Below are 23,383 nucleotides of genomic sequence, written 5' to 3' on the forward strand. Positions count from 1 at the left end.
GTTCAGAGTGAGCTTTCAGTAAATGATTCACTTGTTCAACTGATCTGTTCAGAGTGAGCTTCCAGTAAATGATTCACTCGTTCAATTGATCTGTTCAGAGTGAGCCTCCAGTAAATGATTCACTTGTTCAAATGATCTGTTCAGAGTGAGCCTCCAGTAAATCATTCACTCGTTCAACTGATCTGTTCAGAGTGAGCCTCCAGTAAATGATTCATTCGTTCAACTGATCTGTTCAGAGTGAGTCCCCCAGTAAATGAATCATTAATTCAAATAATTCCATTCGGAAAAAGTCTACTTTATAGATCTCGAACTCAATTCCTGGAGGGCGGCAGCTTCGCACAGCTGATCAAACTAATCATGGTGTTCAAGACTAGACACTATTAGATCAGCTGTGTTTGATTAAGGTTGGGGCAAAACTGTGCAGGGCTGCGGCTCTCCAGGAATTGATTTTGAGACCCATGGTCTACAGTAAACAACTCACTGATTCAAATGATTCGTTCAGAGTGAGTCTTCAGTAAATGATTCACTCATTCAAAATGGTCTGTTCAGAATGAGTCTCCAGCAAATGATTCACTCATTCAAATGATCCATTCTGAATAAGTCTCCTGTAAATGATTCATTCAGAGAGGGAGTATAGAAGAGAAAGCCCCTAATGAAAGTCATTCCTCTTTAATTTGTCCCACTGTTGCTTTCATTTCAGACCAAAGAAGCTGACTCTAAAGGGTTATAAGCAGTACTGGTGCACGTTTAAGGACATCACCATCTCCTGCTATAAGAGCCGCGAGGAGGCGCACGGCACACCAGCGCACCAGATGAACCTGAGAGGTACACACTCACACACACACACAAACTCAAACACACACCTTCACAACAAACACACTGAAGCTCATCCGCTGTTTCTCCGCAGGCTGTGAAGTCACGCCAGATGTGAACATCTCCGGGCAGAAATTCAACATCAAGCTGCTAATTCCTGTAGCAGACGGCATGAATGAGATCTGGCTGCGCTGTGATACTGTGAGTGAGATGGTTTGGTGTGGTTTTAGACTGTAAATGAACATGAGTTTTCAAATGTTGCTGTTGTTTTCTATATGACTATGGACCACAAAACTGCTCCATTTCTAAAACTGAGATTCACACGTCACCTGAAAACTGAAGTAAAATTATGGATGGTTTAATATTTTTCATCTTCAACCTGCTACTTTTCACGCTTTATTAACAGTAATTATACAGAATATGAGAAAGAAATGTATAATTTTGAAATAAATGAAATCTATCATTTGTACATTTATAATATTTTTGCATATTTCAAATAAATATATATATATATATATATATATATATATATATATATATATATATATATATATATATATATATATATATATCTTTTAAAACTATTTTTGGTTTTGTGGTCAAGGGTCTTAATTTATTATTTCTTTTGTGGTCCAGGGTAACTTTATTTATTTGTTTATTTTGTTGTCCAGGGTGACGTTATTGTTTTAAATGATTTGTTTATTTGTTTTGTGGTCCGAGGTCACTTTATTTATTTTTTTCATTTATCATTTTTTTCTAATCCAGGGTCACGTTATTATTTTCATTCATTCATTCATTCATTGTTTGTTTATTTATTTATTTTGTGGTCCAGGGTCACATTATTTATGTATTTATCTGGTCCAGAGTCACATTATTTATTTATTTGTTTGTTAGTTTTATTTGTTTGTTTTATTTGTTTATTTATTTTGTGGTCCAGGGTAACTTTATTTATTTATTTGTTTGTTTGTTAGTTTGTTAGTTTTATTTGTTTGTTTTATTTGTTTATTTATTTTGTGGTCCAGGGTGACTTTATTTATTTATTTATTTGTTTGTTAGTTAGTTTGTTTTATTTGTTTGTTTTATTTATTTTGTAACACAGGGTCAATTTATTTATTTATTTTATTTGTTTGTTTGTTTACTTAAATAATTTGTGGTCTAGCGTCACTTTATTTATGTGTTTGTTTATTTATTTTGTGGACCAGGGTCACTTTATTTATTTATTTTATTTATTATTTATTTATGTGTTTGTTTGTTTGTTTGTTTTGGGGTCCGGTGTCACTTTATTTATGTTTGTTTGTAAATTAATTTGTTTGTTTGTTTGTTTATTTATTTTGAAGTCCAGGATCACTTTATTTATTTATTTATTTATTTATTTATTTATTTATTTATTTATTTATTTATTTATTCAGAGTTACATTATATATATTTTTTTGTTTATCATTTTTATTTATTTATTTATTTATTTAATAAAAATGATGATGATACTACTACTACTAATAATAATAATTAATAATAATAATTATTATTATTAGTAGTAGTATTATTACAATACAATTACTATATATCCTATTTCTCAGGGTGCAGTTTTGTAATTCCCAAGTTGCCAAAGTGGCCTTTCATTTCCTAAAAATAAATGCATTACACTGACAAAAGCAAACAACACAATTACTAGAATGATTTACATTAAAATGCAAAAGGATCACTCCAGAAATGAAAGTAATTGAGAATCTGCTGGAGTTATAGCAGTGACTGTAAATCCAAGCAGTGTGACTCAGAGGATGTTCTGCTATGTCTGTGCTGCAGGAGAAGCAGTACGCTCAGTGGATGGCCGCCTGCCGTCTGGCCTCTAAAGGGAAGACCATGGCGGACAGTTCCTACAATCTGGAGGTCCAGAACATTCTGTCCTTCCTGAAGATGCAGCACATGAATCCTGATCCGCAGATCATCGAGCCCATCACCACCGACATCAACCCTGAGTGTCTGGTGTCTCCACGATACCTGAAGAAATACAAGAACAAGCAGGTAAATGCAGGATAGAAATCAATCAATATATGAAACCAATCCTGAACAGCAGGTTAAAGCACTGAAAATAACTGATCTGGTCTGTTTTTATTTATTTAATGATGGATGAAAGTTTGATATTAATCTAATGTTGCATTAATTAAATGTTAAATATGTCACATAACCCTAATTGTCCAAAAGATAGCTCCCGCTGCAGTGCTGTGAATATACAGGGCTCGAGTCAAAAACAAGAGGAAAGTTGGGGAGGATGTGTGTGTTTTTGCATGTCTGTTTGTCTGGTTTGTGTGTTTGTGTAGATCTGTGATATGTGTGTATGTGGTGACTGTGTGTCTGTACATCTTTGTATGGCTGCATTTGCATTAGTCTGTGTGTGTGTGTGTGTGTGTGTGTGTGTGTGTGTGTGTGTGTGTGTGTGTGTGTGTGTGTGTGTGTGTGTGTGTGTGTGTGTGTGTGTGTGTGAGTGCACAGAAGGCTGCTGGTGTCCTCTTACAGTGGTCCGCTGATGCTGGGCTGGGGGATGGTCTGGGCTTCCTGTCCTCCATCTCTCCGCTCCGGCGAGTGGGCGGAGCTCCACAAACAGGCGGGAAGAAGAGCCTACAGGAAACCAGCCGTGCCTGGGAATGTAGAGACACAGTCTGGGAAGAACACAGCAGTTTATTTATGAGAGCTGCTGCAGAGTCCAGATTCATTCTGAACGCTTTTATCGATGCGTTTACAAGCTCGATATCTTTCCTTCAAGGGCTCCCTGAGGAATTTGAATCTCAGAGGATGCATTAAACTTTGGGAATTGAAGAGAAATCAGTTTCTCACTTTCAGACTTGTTAAACCATAAAAGACCAGCACAGCTGTTGCCAGAAAGGATACAGCTGCAGACAGAAATTAACAAGAGTTATTTATTAAATTACCCAATTATTGTTTTATTAACAATAATTGTGTTTAATTAATGACTATGACTTAATTAATGACTTTTATTAACATCTACCCCTACCCCAACCCTCACAATAACATTAAAACAGTAATTATACAGAGTATTATTTATAATATTTATTAAATACCCCATTAAATCGCCTTTAATTAACGTCTACCCCTACCCTTACAGTAACATTAAAACAGTAATTATATAGAGCAGTGTATTAATCATATTATTTATTAAATTACCCATTTATTGTGTTTTATTAACGTCTACCCCTACCCCCAACCCTCACAATAACATTAAAACAGTAAATATACAGAGTATTATTCATATTATTTATTAAATTACCCATTAAATTGTGTTTTATCAACAACATCTACCCCTACCCCAACCCTCAAAATAACATTAAAACAGTAATTATACAGAGTATTATTCATATTATTTATTAAATTACCCATTAAATTGCCTTTTATTAACCTCTACCCCTACCCCAACCCTCACAGTAACATTAAAACAGTAAATATACAGAGTATTATTGATATTATTGTTATTATTCCTGTTATTGTGAACTTTTTTCCATTTTATACGGTTCCTTATACAGCATCAATGCTGTAATGTCATTAAAATACATCCAGTTCAATAAACTTTAGCATTTATTTGGTTGCTCAAGCGTAAAACGAGACAAAAAGCTGTTTACTCGCACGTGCCCGTCAGAATCGGCAGGCTAACGCAGAAGCTCCATTGAATATACTGGGGTAAAATAAATGCTCATATTATAAAGACATGGCGGGGGGAAATGTAATTTAATGCAGTGCTTCTTGTACAATCTGAGATCCACTTTAAATCGGATATCACTCAGCTAGTGGAGATCGCTGATTTTTAAAGAAAACAGACCTTAAACACACCGGATTTTACATTGGCATTCAATTAGCTGGAAGCGCTTAACCCAGGTTACTGGCAAATTAAAAGTCCTTTTAGCATGTTTCGGCATATACCCCATTACCTTTTATTAACGTCTCTACCCCTACCCCAACCCTCCTAGTAACCTAAAACAGTAATTATACAGAATATTATTCATATTATTCATTAAATTACCCATTAAATTGTCTTTTATTATTGTCTAGACCTTACCCAACCCTGAACCAAATCCTGTCAGTAACATAAAAGTATGAATAATTGTTGTACAGTATCGCAAACATGACGCTATATTGATGTTGCATCCACAGCTGTATCCCTTTTAGAGTTTACCGTCCAGCACAGCGGATACACAGTCATCCAAGTGGTGTGTTTTGGGGATGTAAGTGTGTGTGTGGCGCCACCTGGCGTACTGAAGCGTGTGTGGTCTGAAGTGGGATTAAAACAATCGCGTTAATCATAAACTACTGCTCAACCATGAACTCTGAAGCCCACTTTTCCAAAGTTCTGCACTGTCTAGACTTTTAAGAATTGTTGATTTGAGATATTGAAAAAAAAAATTTATGCTAATTTTATTTTATTTATTTTGTATTTTTTGCTGAGCAATGTATATAAAAAAATCGATGTATTTTTTTGTATTGCCAAAAAGCATAACACTGTTTTTGTGGTCAGTTTGAAATGAAAGTAGTGTGTGTGTATTCCTTTGTGTGCTCTGTCCTGCTGTTTACTCACACACACGTGCACCCCGCCCTCTTCTCTCGCTGTTCATCAACAGCGCTTTTGATTGAGTTTTTCTCCTCGTTTTTGCTGCCTTGTTCATTTATTTGCTTTTCCCCTTTGTTTCCTCTTCCTGTTTCCACACTCTTCAGCCAGGCTTTGTCAGGGACTTGGTAAGTTTGACAGCTGCTAAATGTCCACGCCTCACTAACACTGGTGCTGTTTTACTCCACTGCTCTTTCCATTAACCACTTTAGCATTTATAGCTGTCGCTCACCGACGCCTGGAGTCTCCCCCTGCACAGCTCTCTGCCTGAAAGTCTCCCTCAATAAAATCCATGTCAGCCAAGCAGACAGACTGCAGTGTATACCCCATCTATTGTGTAAGCTTAAATTTTTCAAGCATCTAATTACGCAGGAGTAGTGCGACGTATTCACGCAAGCTGCGTCTGGCGTGAACGGCCCATTGCTCTTTAATTTTCTTGTGTATTTGTCATATAAGTTCCACTTCTGTTAAACCTCCTCCACTAAAGCACACAAATATCTGCTCAAACGTTTGCGGTAAAGAAGTTACAAGCTATGAAGGAAAGTGAAGTGAAGTGAAAGTCAGTTTTGAATCCTGTTTGATCTGCAATTCCTGTGTGTGATTTGAGCTTGAGCGCCACCAAGTGCTGTTTTACTGTAACTTCAGCTGTGAACGAAAACCGCAACCTCATCGGCTGACCAATATTTCTTTTTAAACGACTGTTACTTTCTCTGGGATATCTGGCGGCAGAGTAACAGCTCGTTATTTCATGCTCAATCAAATAAGGAGACGGACAAAGTTGATCGATGTATGCTCTTCTTTTTTTACTTTCTTTAGTGTTTTTAAGTGTACAGTGCAAAACAGCTCCCGGGTGGAATTACTGGAGTAAACGTAAAACAACACCATGTGAAACTTTCTCTCTCTCATTCACAGCGCAGCACACAGCGAGAGCTCACAACATACTGCATGTGCGTCAAACTACATTACCCACAATGCACCTCGCCATGGACTACAACTCCCGTCAATAGCTGTCTTAAAGCGGCCACCTCTATTTCCCCTCTCCTGCAACACGACATGTTAAACACCCCCCCAACACTATTTAAAACACAGTTTACATTTTCTTTTATTATCATTCTTTCATCCCTGCCATTTTGCTTATTGATGCGCATGCTCACATTTACACCCTATGGCTTTAAACATTGGCGATAAGCATAAGCGAAAATCATCCACGTGTGCACTGGGCTTTAGGGGCTGTGTAGATTGTACTGTAATGACTAGGGTTGGGGACTTTTCTTATGTCCTTGTCACAGCACCAGTGGCCCTGAAATTAGGCACCGAAATTCATATGCTGATACAGTGATACAGTGACATAATGGCACCGGTACCTTTGTAACCGCTATGTACCGGACCGAATCAGCATATGAATTTTGGTGCCACTGGTGCTGCGACAAGGACGTAAGAAGCATAAAGGGGTGCATCAAAGGCACACATAGGTATGCGTTGTCACACCATCTCTAAACATTTAATTCTAAACAACTTTGAGGAATACGGACAGGCGATGTCAGGCGTTTGTTCTTGTTGCTTAGTGAACGGACACACGCAATGCATGCAGTACAGCGCATTCGATGAGCGAGAGCGACTCTCTTCCGATCAACATGCATGATCGTGTTCATGAAATTTGCTTAAACTAAGCGTTCTAAAGTGTATTTTACAAGCAATGATTCTGACACAGCGACGTGAAGCAGATGCTTTACAAGAGTTGTGTAAGCGGGAAACACGTCAAACTTAATGACACATTTGAGGGCTCAGAATCAACTTAAAGGCAGAGGAATGCACTGTCTCTGACATCATCTGGCACTTTCATTGAGTACGTACATGGACACCAATGCTCCGATTTTAATATGATTATGACAATACTCTGATTAAGAGTCTAGACGACCATTTAAACAGGGATTTTTGATTACTTTAAAGGACCACAGATGCCTGCGTTGCTAAATGTGGAGGTTTTTTTCATTATATTTTAACGTGCGCTATCAAATTCCATTAAAAGAGCACTCTTCCACCAGTCCTTACCTCAGTTTGTCATAGGGGCATGAATGAAATCTTCCTGAATGAAAGTGAAACTGAAGTTAAAGTGGAAAAATTCAAAATGAAACGTCTGAAATTACATGAAACTCTGGAGGAAACATGGATAGCGTGTACTATAACATGTAAGGCGGGATCATGAATGTAACATTCTAAAAGCAGCTCATGTAAACACCTGGATCATATTATTGTCTTATTCAGATTGAGGCGAATCATTAGATCACTGATAAACATGCAAACATTGTCACAACCCTAGAAAAAAAGGAGTTTTGATGACAGCCTTTCCACAGGTTAGTAGTATAATGCAAATCTTAAATTCATGCTGACCAACAAATGATCAAAGGACATTTATTAATGTTATTCAAATATATAAAATAGGATTTGATGTTTACTGTAAACTTAAGTTATATTGTTCTATTAAAATTGTTTTATTTAAAAATTATTTACAATTTTTTAAAATTATTTAATTATTAAAAAAAAAGATTTTGTCAAATAAAATTTTTCTAGAGTCGTCCCCCATAATTTCGTGGCTCAAGAGTATCGGTTCAGGCACCGTTTTGGCACCGGTACTGTTTTAAAAGTATTGATTTAGCACCAGTATCAAAATAAACCCCAAACGAGACCCAACCCTAGTAATGACCACCAATATTCGTTTGTTAGCATGCCGTCTTCATAGCCTGTCAGCTGATCTGCTCTGATGCGGCATGTCAGTGAGCAGCGGGGGGACTCCAGTGACATCACTCATTCCCATACATGGAAATGTTTCATGCTCATCGAAAGTAGGGACTAAACAGTGGTAGCAGGGCTTCTGGAAATGTATGTTAAGCTGCATGTAAAGCAGATCATAATGGGACATCTCACATATTTGTGGTGATTAAATGCACTGAAGCGTGTGCTGTTGTGTTTAACAGTGTGTCAATGTGTGTGCTCTTTGCTTAAGCTCGAAGGTCGTTTGGTTTATTCATGTTCACATGCATTTCCCTCAGATTTCGGCCCGCATCCTGGAAGCCCATCAGAACGTGGCACAAATGAGCCTGATTGAGGCCAAGATGCGCTTCATCCAGGCATGGCAGTCCTTGCCAGAGTTCGGAATCACCCATTTTCTGGCCAAGTAAGTGTCATTAAGATAAGCTGGTATTCCTGACTCTCACATATCATCTTGATTAAATGACTGTATGCCAATGAAAATGGACCTCCTTGTTGAGACTTTTTTTAGTCCTGTCAATATTAATTCGCCTGCAAACAGTGGTGTAAAATAGTTCAATTAAATTCAATTCGTCTTCATTTGTATAGCATGTTTACAATGTAGATTGTTTCAAAGCAGCTTCACATAGAACAGTGGTTCTCAAACTGTGGTACGTGTACCACTAGTGGTACGCGGGCTTCCTTCTAGTGGTACGCGGAGGAATGAAATATGTCATGTACATGCTACATATATTTCAAAATGTATCAAAAATTATGTATATAATATGCCATACATGACATTTAGCCAATATTTCTGAGTTTATCTTCCATGTTTTTTAACTGTGCAGAGTTGTAGCTGCTTTACTGGGCCTACTAAGCTACTGTATTTCAATACCGCTCATTTTGGTGGTACTTGGAGAGACAATTTTTTTTCTGAGGTGGTACTTGATGAAAAAAGTTTGAGAACCACTGTCATAGAAGATTATAGTGAATTGAAACAGCGTAGTTCAGTTTTCAGAGTTTAAAGGTGCAGTAGGTGATTGTCTTCAGAAGCATTTGTTGTTGTGCTGGTTGAAAGTCTCTTCACAGTCTGATAGTTATGATTACAGTAAATGATCTAAATGTGTTTATATGTATTTTTATATTTTGGGTAAAGCATAAAACTAAAAAATGTTCATCCAATTAAATAGAGTCGGACCGGCATCTCTCATAATTCTGATAAGTAGCCCAATCTGTCTGTCAGCAAATGCAGATTTGAACAACTGCGCAGCCGTTTGTACGCATCTCCACCGACCGTGTGTTGGTGCCGCGCGTTCATGAGAGAGGGTGAAAACCTGCTTAATCAAAACTTTTTAAAAACCTGAAACAATATTGGAGTTACCTTTGCACGCAGGAGAAAGGATGACACAATGTCTGAAGGATTTCTCTTAGACAGGTCATGTTCTGTTTTAAAACTATTTTAGCTTCACGCAAAGCTGATGTAACGTTAGATGTTGTTGTTACAAATGGGTTATATCTTCACAGAAGTGTTGTTCAGCCACTAAAATATTCCGATGAAAGATTGATAAGACTATTGTCAGTTTCATAATGGTCCTATAATGCATCTATAATGTAGATTTTAATTAGTTTAACAACAAAACACATGGGGCAATATTCCACCTAGTCTCCCCCTATATTGTTTACCATGCAACTCTAAATATTCACTCTGTAATAGCATGTCAGTTTGGCTTGCTCGCAGCCGGACAAGCACTAGTTGCTTTTAACACATGAGAGAGGGTTCTTTTGCGGTGCTCGTATTTAAGGAGGTGTGGCTCTAGACGGCAGGGTAGGGACTGTGATTCAGAGATTTATGCTAAGCTGTTAGCGTTGTGAAAGATCACCTACTGCACCTTTAAGTTCAGTTTAGATTAGCCCAGTTCAGTGTGGTTTAATAATCACTACTGAGAGTACAAACACTGAAGAGCAAATCCATCGATGCGCAGCTCAACATGTCCCGAACTATTCAAGCCAGTGGCGACAGTGGCAAGGAAAAAAACTTCACCAATGAGCAAAAGTGAAGGAAGAAAACCCTCGGGAAAACCTTGCTCAGTTAGCATGACCATTTCTCATATGGCAAAATGTCTTGTGGAGAGCTGCAGTCTGGGCGCCGGAGGCTGGAGAACGCAGGAAGTCAGCGAAGACTTAGCGGTCCCTGGAGTCCCACAGGAATCAGTCTCAGGCTCTCTACTCCTCCATGACCACCACAGCAGCTGCTACGGCCTGGTCCGGGATTGTGGAAACTTTGGGATCATCTCTTCACAGGTCTTGGATCACTTCAGTGGCATTGCATAATCTCTGGGAGGAATTCCCAGGTGGAAATAGAGAATAAAGAGTATTATTAGCGTAGCTGCTGTTCATAGTGTATATAAACAAGATGCAAAAACCTCTGTGGAGCACATTTATGCATCATATCGCTATGTGATGCATTGAGTGTATGCATTGCTAAAAAGATCGGTCTTTAATCTAGTTTTGAACTGAGAGAGTGTGTCTGAGCCTCGGACATTATCAGGAAGGCTATTCCAGAGTGTAGGAGCCATAAATGAGTAGGCTCGACCTCCTTTAGTAGACTTTGCTATTCTAGCTATTACTAGAAGCTCTGAGTTTTGAGATCTTAAAGAGCGGGTTGGATTGTAGTGAGACAAGGTTGGTTAGATAAACAGGAGCTCGATTATTTAAAGCTTTATAGGTAAGAAGCTTTATATGTAAGAAGTGATATTTTATAATCAATATAAAACTTAACAGGCAGCCAGTGTAAGGAGGATAAAATTGGGTTGATGTGATCATATTTTGTAGACCTGGTAAGAACTGCATTTTGTACTAGCTGAAGTTTGTTAATAGAGGATGCTGGGCAGCCAGCGAACAGAGCATTACAGTAATCCAGCCTAGAGGTCATAAAAGCATGGACTAGCTTTTCTGCATTTGAGATGGATAGCATACTTTGTAATTTAGCAATATTTTTTTAGGCCTTTAAATCTGGCCACCTGAGCCTCCGTGTGTTTTGATCCAGCAATGCAATACCAAGTTCAACCACTGGGTGTCAAACTTACACACTGCACCTTTAAGAGTCAGCTGTATGATCAGTAGTGACCAGGTGTGAACAGCCCCTGTCTGTGGTTCCGTTGTAATTGTTCAATGTCATCAAATTAGGTTTCAGGGGGGCAAGAAGGATGAGCTGATTGGCATCACCTACAACAGACTGATCCGTATGGACGCCGGCACAGGAGACGCCATCAAGACCTGGCGCTTCAGCAACATGAAGCAGTGGAATGTCAACTGGGAGATCAAGATGGTGAGTTTCACCTCTTTTTTAAGGTTTTTAGCTGCTAGTTTTAATATGCTAGTCTTAAGGATATCTGTCAATTCACATTTAAAAGATATAAACTGATAGAAACATGTCAAATGGAACACCTAAATGGATCAACGTTTTTTTTTGACGTCACCTCATACTTCAGTTTCTCATCAAATCTTGATCGATCAAACGCTCTCTAGTATCTGACATGCCCCACCCCCTTTATCTCATTGGCTTTTCATTTGATGCACATGAGCTCAACCATACTCATTGGCAGAGCTGTGATAAAAATAAAACGCTATTGGCTGATTATTAAAAGGGGAGGAGCTAATTTATGCCCTGCCCATTCTTCATGTTTCAGTGGAGATTACGTCAAACTTTGAATAAAACAGCATATTTTAAAGCACTTCACAGGAGTTTTAGTGTGACACCTTTATGACAGTTTCATTGATGATTATAATACAAAGTTAAATCACTTTTGCATCCTTTAAGGCCTTAAAAAGTCTTAAATTCATATGATTGTAGCATTAAGTTTTGTGAGGAGTTGTTTACTTGTGTTTCATTTTGAAGAGAATCGAAGGTGTAATTCCTGTTATACAGGTACACTTGAAGTCAGAATTATTCGCCCCCTGTTTATTTTTTTCCCCGATTTCTGTTTAACTGAGAGCTGATTTTTTTTCAACACATGTCTAAACATAATAGTTTTACTAACTCATTTCAAATGACTGATTTCTTTTATCTTTGTCATGATGACAGTAAATAATATTTGACTAGATATTTTTCAAGACACTAGCATTCAGCTTAAAGTGCCATTTAAAGGCTGATTTAATTAGGCTAATAATATTGAACTTAAAATGGTGTTTAAAAAATTAAAAACTGCTTAATTCTAGCCGAAATAAAACAAGACTTTCTCCAGAAGAAAAAATATTATCAGACATACTGTGAAAATTTCCTCATCCTCATTTCCACATCATCAATCAAAAATATTCACATGAGGGCTAATAATTCAGACTTCTACTGAACATGGTCAAAAAATAACAACATATATGGTAGATCCCAATCTAGAACAAGAGTTGTCGATCATTCATGGAGATCAGAATCTCGTGCTCATTTCTGATCCAGACGTACTCTGTTTTCAGGTGACGGTGGAGTTTGCGGACGAGCCCAGTCTGGCGTTCATCTGTGCGGAGGTGGACTGTAAAGTGGTGCACGAGTTCATCGGCGGCTACATCTTCCTGTCCACTCGAGCCAAGGACCAGAACGAGTCTCTGGACGAGGAGATGTTCTACAAGCTGACCAGCGGCTGGGTTTAATCCACTTTGCTTTCTCCTTAAACCATTGCTCCGTCATAATGGTTTGAAAACTGAAGCTTTTTATTGTTTTTTAAATTCTGTTCATGCGCATGAACGCATCGATAACACTAGCAGAACAGCGAGTCCACTGCTCTGAGTCAAAGAGCGTTTTTTTTTTTTTTTCCTGCTTCCCTCCAGAAATGATTGGGTTGTAGAGATGAAGCAATAGTAGCTGATGGTCACACACACACACATATATATATATGACCTTTCACCCTCGGTAGAAATATGCCAGCTTTCTGCACCGCCAGTTATTTATTTGTGACTAATTTCCGTTGCGTCTCTTTTGGGTAATTGTTGAATGTCGCGGTGCTCGTTTGTGCCTATTAATCTTCTATGTTAAATATATCACGCTCATGTGATGACACTAGCGAAGGAGCTGTTACACTCGCTTTAAAGGGATGGTTATCTAAAAAAGTTAAATTTTCTTACTGTTGATTTACTCACCCTCAGGCCATCCAAGACGTTGGTGACCTTCTTTGTTTAGTAGAAGATGTTGAGATGAATTTGCGGTACTTAGTGGTTCTTATAATAGCAGTGATGGGTTATTTAGATTAAAAATGATGTCCTGATGACACACTGAGGTCTTGTAAACTGAAACAATCAGTCCATGTAAGAAATTGATCATTATTTACAATACTATTATCTTTATTCCTCAGTAGTGTTGTCAAAAGTATTAAATTCAGTACCAGTTAATACTTAAATTTAAAAAACAAACATACAAACGAGTCTAAAATGACACACTGAGGTCTTGTGAAGCAAATCGATTGGTCAGTGTAACAAATTGATCATTATTTGGAATATTATTAGCTTTAATCCACAATAGTGTTGTCAAAAGTATCGAATTCGGTACCAGTCGATACAAAAATGTTATAAATTAACATACAAGCGAGTCTAAAATGAGACCTGATGACACACTGAGGTCTTGTGAAAAGCAAAACAATCAGTCTAGTTAAGTAATTGATCATTATTTACATTATTATTAGGTTTAATCCACAGCAGTGTTGTCAAAAGTATCAAATTCGGTACCAATCTGTTCTGGAATTTAAAAAATAAACACATACAAACGAGTCCAAAATGATTTCCATGGCTTCTGTTTACACACTGAGGTCTTGTGAAGCAAAACAGTTGGTCTGTGTAAGAAATTAATCATTATTTACAATATTATTAGCTTTAATCCTCAGTAGTTTTGTCAAAAGTATCAAATTCGGTACTAGTCGATACTAAAATTTTAAAAATAAACATACAAGCGAGTCTAAAATGAGACCTGATGACACACTGAGGTCTTGTGAAACAAAACAATCAGTCCATGTAAGTAACTGATCATTATTACAATATTATTAGCTTTAACCACTGTAGTGTTGTCAAAAGTATCGAATTCGGTACCAATCTGTTCTGAAATTTTAAAAATAAACACATACAAACGAGTCCAAAATGATTTCCATGGCTCTTGATAACACACTGAGGTCTTATAAAGAAAATATTGGTCCATGTAAAAATGTATCATTATTTTCAATATTATTAGCTTTAATCCTCAGTAGTGTTGTCAAAAGTATCAAATTCGGTACTAGTCGATACTGAAATTTAAAAAATAAACATACAAGCGAGTCTAAAATGAGACCTGATGACACACTGAGGTCTTGTGAAACAAAACAATCAGTCCATGTAAGTATCTGATCATTATTACAATATTATTAGCTTTAACCACTGTAGTGTTGTCAAAAGTATCAAATTCGGTAACAATCGGTACTGGAATTAAAAAAACGAAGAAAAAAAAAATGTGAAAACGCTAACATTTTACCACTAATTTCTAATCACAGTCATTTATGTTGAACACCATGTCCAATCATTGCTGTTTAAAAACCTGCTCAATATGCTAGCGGGAAATGCACGTTTTAAAATTTCAGTACCGATTTGTACCAAAATCAATTCCTTTGACAACACTAATCCATAGATTGGTCAAACAGTTATAAACTGATGTGCGAAAGTTGTCCGAATCTATCAACAAACTAATTTCTATCAACTAATTGCGTCACTTGACCTCCCATTCAAATGTGCACCCTCGCACATTTGTCATCAAAGCAAACTGGACTACAATAGGACTACATTCACATATGCGCCAAAAAAACAAACTGTGGGTTAAAGGTAATAATATTGTGCAAAGTATCAAATTCGGTGGCAATCGGTACTAAAATTCAAAAAAATAAACATATAAATGAGACCAAAATGAGTCTAGATGATCTAGATGAGGTATTGGGAAGCGCAATAATCGGTCTGTGTCAGACATTGATCATTATTTACAATGTTATTAGCTTTAATCCATAGTAGTGTTGTCAAAAGTATCGAATTCGGTGCCAATTGGTACTGAAATTAAAAAAATAAACGCTTACAAAAGAGTTCAGAATAAGTCTAATGACACACTGAGGTCTTGTGAAGCGAAATAGTCGGTCTGTATAAGAAATTGATCATTATTTACAATATTATCAGCTTTAATACACAGTAGTGTTGTCAAAAGCGTCGAATTCGGCATCAGTCAATACAAAAAATAAATAAATAAATAAACATACAGTACAAACCAAAACCAGAATCCAAAATGAGTTTTGTGAAGCAAAACAATTGGTCTTTACAATATTATTAGCTTTAATCCACAGTAGTGTTGTCAAAAGTATCGAATTCGATACCAATCGGTTCTAAAATTTTAAAAACAAACACATAAACACAAGCCCAAATTTATTTTCATGACTCATGATAACACACTGAGGTCTTGTAAACGGAACTATTAGTTCGTGTCAAAAGTTTATTTATCATAAGCTTTTTTCCACACTAGTGTTGTCATAAGTATCGAATTCGGTATCAAATGATATTGAAAATACAAAAATAAACATGAAAATGAGTCCAAAACGATTTTCATGGCTCCTGATGACACACTGAGGTCCTGTGAAGCGAAACGGTTAACAGTGTAAGAAATTGATCATTATTTACAATATTATGAGCGTTAATCCACAGTAGTGTTGTCAAAAGTATCGATATCTGTACCAATTGGTGCTGGAATTAAAAAAAAAATCCAATTACTTACATTTGAGCGCTGATTTCCAAACACAGTCATTTCGGTTGAGCATGTGAACCAAATGTCCAATCAGCTATGTTTAAAAACGCGCTCAAATGCTACCGGGAAATGGACGTTTTTAACATTCCGGTATCGTTTGGTACCGAAATCGATACTTTTGACAACACCAATCCATGTTATAGTCAATTTTTGGCGCATGTGAGAAGTTAATCTGATTGTAGCCTGGTTGCTTTATATTTTTCAACAAACTGCATCACCTGACTTCCCGTCCAAACGTGCACTCTCGTGCATTTGTCACTAGACTACAGTTGGACTACACTCACATATGAGCCCAAAACTTGACCAGACTTGTGCCATGGCTATCGATTTGGACTCGTTTGTATGTGTTTATTTTGAATCTAAAAAACAGTCACCATCCACTGCGATTATATTAATCACCACAAATTCAGATTAAAATCTTCTTGAATGTTCTACTGAAGAACGTAAGTGCCATCTTGGGTGACCTGAGGGTGAGTAAATTAACAGTAAATGTTCATGTTTGTGTGAACTAACCCTTTAACGATGCTGCTTGTGTATGACTGAAGATCACACTGATGATATCTTCCGTCAGAAAGCCAATCAGATTGCTCATTTCGAAGCACTTCTTGCGTACGGTGAGTTTCTGCATCGATAAGCTGTAGTTTGAAGTACATTTAATGACAATTTTTACACTACGATGAAGGAGAGTCGCAACACTTATTTGTAGCCAACAAGCAGCTTGCCATGAAGGACGTTTCTAAAACTGATTCGGCTCAATGTAGGACGATGTTTCTTTATTATTATTCTTATCTTCATATGAAGTCTGTCGTTTTATTCGTCACTCGTTATCGTGAACCAGTATAGTATTATTCAGAAGCGTTTCTTTAATATGCACCAGCGATAGGTCACAGATCATGCCGTTTCCTTTTTATTGGATGTGTTTCTTGACAGAATGAAGGAAGGCTGAATGAAGTATTAGATTTTTTTGTATCTAATGTAAAAACTACCAAAAAAAAAACTACTTAAAAAAAAACAGGTTTTAAAAGAGATAAATTGTACAGATATTTTGTTGCTGCTTTTTTTCTGTCGTTTTTTGGAAGTGTATTTTTTTCCAGAAGAGAAGGGGAAAAAGCCATTTTTTTTTTGACATTTGATGATTTGGTCCATGCCGATCTTAAGGACTTTAGAAGTATATATATATATATTATCACATATGAAGAAGTGAAGTAAAATCATGCAGGTTAGGGCTATCACTTCATGTCTGCAGTAAAAGTGCTCTATTGTTTTTAGTTTTCTAAAAGGAACACATTTTTGGGGGGTATGCTCATTTTACAACTTCCCCCGAGTTAAACACCGTAATTTAAAATCATTTCTGAATCCTTTTAGATGATCTCCACATCTGGCGGTATAGCACTTTTAGCTTAGCTTAGCATACCTCATTGAATCAGATTAGACCATTAGCATCTTGCTCAGTTTTTGCAAAAATAATTTCTGATTTAAATCGTGGCTCTTCTGTAGTTGGGTCGTGTAATAAGTCCGACAGGAAAATTAAAAGTTGCTATTTTCAAGGTCACTGTGTAATTTCATTGCGCCTGTTGTAGGGTTGTCACAGTACTGGAATTCAGTACCAATCGATACTGAAATGTTCAAAACTTCCATTTCCTTGAATATTTGAGCGCGTTCTTGCCATTGTGCTCAACAGAAATGACCGTGATTGGCCGTGAAGGTCATCAGTTCAACGAACTCCCCTCTGTTTACTGAGTGTAAACCCAGATACAGGGATACTGGAGTGTTTTAAAGCCGTGATTCATCAGTGGATCGCTCGTATGTCAGCTTAAAGACAAACCAGTGTCCCTGTATCTGTGTTTACACTGAGTAAACAGCGTTGAGTTTGGTGAACTGATGACCTTCACGGCCAATCACAGTCATTTCTGTTGAGCACAGTGGGAAGAATGCACTCAAATATTCCAGGAAATGGACGTTTTGAACATTTCAGTATGGATTGGTACCGAATTCCAGTATCGTGACAACCCTAGCCATCTGTAGTCATGGTATGGCAGCACAGTTTGTTGGGTAACGCTTTAGAATAACTAAAGTGTTATAACTAGTTAACAGATAGTTATTCTAAAGTGTTACCCAATAAACTTTGCTGCCGTACCATGACTACAGCTGGCTAGGGTTGTCACGATACTGGAATTCAGTACCAATCCATACTGAAATGTTCAAAACGTCCATTTCCTGGAATATTTGAGCGCATTCTTGCCATTGTGCTCAACAGAAATGACTGATTGGCCGTGAAGGTCATCGGTTCACCGAAGTCACCGCTGTTTACTGAGTGTAAACACAGATACAGGGACACTGGAGCGTTTTAAAGCCGTGATTCATCAGTGGATCGCTCGTATGTCAGCTTGAAGACAAACCAGCTGATCGAAGTGACTTTGAAACGCTCCAGTGTCCCTGTATCTGTGTTTACACTGAGCAAACAGCGGTGAGTTCGGTGAACTGATGACCTTCACGGCCAATCACAGTCATTTCTGTTGAGCACTGTTTAAGAATGTGCTTCAATGTTCGCAGGAAATGGACATTTTTAAAATTTTAGTATGGATTAGTACCAAATTCCAGTATCGTGACAACCCTAGCCAGCTGTAGTCATGGTTTGTAGATTATTACGCCAGAATGAAAGTATAGTTTCTAGCCATTTAAGTACGGTGTCCGAGAGAGCCTAACATGCTGCAATTTAAGAAAGCACATGCAATTACAAAAAACACCAGCAAATAAAGAGACGATGTTCATCAGTTTGCCAGCACACGTGTTGCACATTCCCACAACACAAACAACTGAAGAAAAGCGCAGCATTTACTCACAACATTTGCAAAAATCCAAAAACATGACAGACCCTGCTGAGATATGGATGTGTTATTACGCCGTGTAATCAGGAGATTAAAATAAACGAGAATCAACTCGCCTTGCAAAGACCACCAATCACTCCACTGAGCAGCAGTCACGGCATAATCCATATCTCAGCAGGGTCCGTCTTGGTTTTGGGGTCCCCTTGAAACGTTTCCGTTGTGTTACGTGGATATTTGCATGTGTTGTGAGTAAATGCTGCGTGTTTCTTCAGTTGTTTGTGTTGTGAGGATTTGCAACACATATGCTGTAAAATTGATGAAGACCGTTTCTTTATTTGCAGGTGTTTTTTGTACTTGCATGTGCTTTCCTAAATTGCTGCGCGTTAAGCTTTCTCGGTCACTGTATAAAAGCTTAGGAAATATACGCTCTTCATTTTCCGTTAGTCTTAGTAGAGGATGTAACGACAGAAGCATCACGCTCCTAAATAACTATTAGAAATCTTTGGTCATTTTTTGAGTGAGATGCTAATGGTCTAATCCGATTCAATGAGTTATGCTAAGCTAAGCTAAAAGTGCTCACGTCAGACTTAAAGATTGGCTGAACTTATTCAAAGCATGTTAAAACTCTGGGAACACTGTAGAGTCGACCTTTTCCTCCTAAAAAAGTGTCTCTTTAATAGATGATCATCCACACTGGTGTGTTTCCTAAAGCCGTGTGTCAAACACTAATGAAGAGCAGCCGGGTCTCGTTCTGTGCCTTTCATTGCTCGTCACTTCATGTCAGTATTGCCTAATGTTTCCCATATGAAGGTGGTTTCAGAGCCAGAAATGAAGACTTTTTTGTTTTGTTTTGTTTGTTTGGTTTCGTTTTCTCAGATGCCAGCAGTGCTTTGCATGGCCTGCTGTTTTAAGACTGTACAAATGCCATTTACCTGATAAATAAATGAATAAAATCATTTTTATTTAAAATCTTAATGTGATTGTAGATCATGGCTTTATTTCTCTTTTGCACTGGCAAGTCTTCGCCATAAGGAGGCAGTCTTGAAAAACAAATGTGTTATGGCTTGTGTCCGTGGTTTACTTTCCATTACACTTCTATAGTATTTGGAAAAAACACTACTCTGCCTGACGAAAGTCTTGTTGCCTATCCAAGTTTTAGGAACAATTATAATAACTTGATTTATAGTTGATGATTTGGTATCAGAAGTGGCGTATATAAAAGGTAAAGGCCTCTAGATGACGCTTATTTGAGCTCAATAAAATCTGATCATGCCTTGATTATTAATGATTTGATTAGGACAGTAAGATCTGACTCTGCTCAGACTAAAGTCTCATCACTGAACAGAAATAATGTCCAGTATAGAATATAAAGTCCTGCTGCAGTGGAGACAGAATGAATATTGTGTCTGACTCCATCATGAGCTTGGAGGACTGCATCCATACATCTCTGACATGACTCAAATCACTGATTAATAAAGTCATCTGGAATGAAGAAGAAAGCGTTCAGCAGGACTCCCAGAGCTCATCAAGACTCTTTGTGTTCATCTTCAACACCTCCTTCTTCATCTTAACCCCGGACATGCTCAATAATGTTCATATCTGGTGACTGGGCTGGCCAATCCTGAAGCTGCTTGACCTTCTTTGCTTTCAGGAGCTTTGATGTGGAGGCTGAAGTATGAGGAGCGCTATCCTGCTGGAGAATTGTCCCTCTCCTGTGGTTTGTAATGTAATGGGCAGCACAACGGTCTTGATACCTCAGGCTGTTGATGTTGATCATCCACTCTGCAGATCTCTCACACGCCCCCATACTGAAGACCCTGTACTGTTGCCCATCTTAAGACTTGTTTGCAGAAAGAATGGGACAGAATGACACCTGAAACACTTCATCACTTGGTGTCTTCAGTCCCTAAACGTCTTCTAAGTGTTGTGAAAAGGAACGGCAACATTACAACGTGCTAAATACTTTAGTGCTCCAACTTTTTTTAAATGTGTTGCAAGAACCAAAACTGGAATGTGTTTATTTAGAAAAAAATAAATAAATAAAAATGATGAGGAACACCTTTAATGTTTGTTGTATTGTCTTCAATTAAATACAAGTCAACTTAAATTTTTAAATTAATACTCTGTTTTTTAATTTATTTATTTATTTATTATTAATGTTTTATTATTATTATTATTATTTAGCATTTCCCGTACTGTCCCAACTTTTTCTGATTTGGGGATGTAAAAAAAGTGATGTTGTTATGATTGACAGCTTCTGGGATTTGGTCTGCCGCTTCAGGTCATCCATGATCACGTGTTCGTCTGCTGGTGCACTATAGAGGAAAAAGCAAGAGCTTCCCTGCATAAAAAAATGCAAGAAATGAACTTGCAGTGCTGGAAATCCCACATAAGCTCTGGAGGAAATTGTGTAAATGGACAAAGATGTTGTTTCTTGAAAGCATTGAAGTGTTTTTGGGTTATTTTTCATCAAAGCGTCTGCATTACAGACCCAAACTAAATACTTTATACTGTTTTGTTTAATATAGGCACAAACAAACAAATAACATTCATTTTCTTGTCGGCTTAGTCCCTTTATTAATCCGGGGTCGCCACTGCGGAATGAACCGCCAATTTATCCAGCAAGTTTTTACGCAGCGGATGCCCTTCCAGCCGCAACCCATCTCTGGAAAACATCCACACACACATTCAGACACACACACTCATACACTACGGACAATTTAGCCTACCCAATTCACCTGTACCGCATGTCTTTGGGCTGTGGGGGAAACCGGAGCACCCGGTGGAAACCCACGCGAATGCAGGGAGAACATGCAAACTCCACACAGAAAAGCAAACTGAGCCGAGGTTCGAACCAGCGACCTTCTTGCTGTGAGATGACAGCACTACCTACTGCGTAACTGCTTCGCCATCAAACAAATAACAACAATAGACAAAACAATAAAAGCAATAAAAATTCAAAACAATGAAAGCTGTTTGTGGAAAGGTTGTTTGTTGTGGAAAGAAGAAGACAGGGTTGGCATTAAGGTAAGTGACAATTTTTATTATTCTTTTCGGTGTGTCAGCGACAGCTCTCAATATGCTGGTTGTCGCTCAGCTCTCTCTCTCTCTCTCGCTCTCGCTCGCTCCCTTAAGAAGGTGTCTCTCTGGCCCAATCGCTAAAGGTGTTATTAATTATTTCTGATTGGGCTACTGACCAGCCGCCGGTGTCTCCACTCGCTCTCCAACTTTCTGGGTGTTCGGCCACGCTCTCCCTACCACACTGTTTTTTTTTTGTTTTTGTTTTTTCTCTCTCCATAAATGTTGTCCTGTTTATGTATTTGTTTGTTTGACAGCTACTAAAATGTCATTGTGTAACAATAGTTTATATGTCAGAAATATCACAATTCAGCTGAAGAATCATTTAAGATTAAATTACTCTATTTAAGTTCACTCTTTGGCCCTCAAAATCTCTTTAATTATAAATATTTACAGTACTTAGCTTATTTTTTTACTCAGTAAACTGTGCAGTATGAAATATATAATATAGGGAAAAAAATTATTTGGTTACTGTGATTGATCAAGTTTTGGACAAAAGTAAAGTACTGTAAGTACAGTTAAGTGCAAATTTAAGTACAGTATATCTCTGAGATGTACTGTACTTCCCCAGCAGGCACACAACGCCATAAGGTAAATATTAAGATAACATTTGTATATTTCTTCGGTGTAATGCAAAACTTTTACAGTTTTTATCTTTGCTATTATTATTTTATATATTTGGGCCTTTCATGGTTGTTGTATAGCAGGGGTGGCCTACCCTGTTCCTGGAGAGCCACCTTGCTGCAGAGTTCAGTTGCTACCCATATCAAACACACCTGAACCAATTAATTAGGACCTGAACACCACGTGATAATTACAGGCAGGGGTGTTTGATATGGGTTGCAACTGAAATCTGCAGGAAGGTGGCTCTCCAGGAACAGGGCTGGCCACCCCTGATGTATAGTCTATTCATGGAAAGTGTCCGAGTATAAAAAGTAGTGAAGAAGGTGGATATGGAGCCAGATCAGTCTCAAAAATAATACATTTACAAAATAAATTTAAAACGTTTAATACGTTCACAACGAAATTAACATTTACACAATCCAATTATTTAATTCAAAATACAATTTCAACATTCAAAAATATGCAAGTCCAATTTGTGAGTTCAAAACACAATTTAAAAACACAACTTCAATTGGTGAATTCAAAACAATTTCAAAATTCACAAATCCAATTCGTAATTTGAAAACATGATTCGTAAATTTAAAACATGATGCAAAAATACACAACTTCAATTCATGAATTTAAAACACAATTTAAAAATACAAAACTCCAATTCGTAAACTCAAAACACGATTCAGAGATACACAAATACAATTCGTAAAACTCAAAACACGATTCAGAGATACACAAATACAATTTGTAAAACTCAAAACACGATTCAGAGATACACAAATACAATTCGTAAAACTCAAAACACGATTCAGAGATACACAAATACAATTCGTAAAACTCAAAACACGATTCAGAGATACACAAATACAATTCGTAAACTCAAAACACGATTTAGATATAGAC

The 23,383-nt window shown here is 37.5% G+C and overlaps 2 protein-coding genes across 8 annotated transcripts in view; both read left to right on the top strand.

Moving 5' to 3' along the window:
- Window positions 1–16,993, top strand: part of fermt2 (FERM domain containing kindlin 2) — a 95,530-nt gene extending 78,537 nt beyond the window's left edge. For 2 of the 7 annotated variants that reach the window (XM_087289039.1, XM_087289040.1), the window contains 6 exons: window positions 701–825; window positions 908–1,014; window positions 2,617–2,835; window positions 8,476–8,600; window positions 11,360–11,501; window positions 12,641–16,993. In XM_087289039.1, the coding sequence (XP_087145165.1) occupies window positions 701–825; window positions 908–1,014; window positions 2,617–2,835; window positions 8,476–8,600; window positions 11,360–11,501; window positions 12,641–12,814 (892 nt within the window). In that variant the 3' untranslated portion in view covers window positions 12,815–16,993. 7 annotated transcript variants of the gene reach the window in all.
- Window positions 1–23,383, top strand: part of zc2hc1c (zinc finger, C2HC-type containing 1C) — an 835,825-nt gene that overhangs the window by 534,749 nt on the left and 277,693 nt on the right. The gene's annotated exons all lie outside the window — the stretch shown is intronic.

The sequence above is a fragment of the Danio rerio genome, chromosome 17 (genome assembly GCF_052040795.2).
Source record: "Danio rerio strain M-AB ecotype USA chromosome 17, GRCz13ab, whole genome shotgun sequence".
In the NCBI taxonomy this organism is placed as follows: domain Eukaryota; kingdom Metazoa; phylum Chordata; class Actinopteri; order Cypriniformes; family Danionidae; genus Danio; species Danio rerio.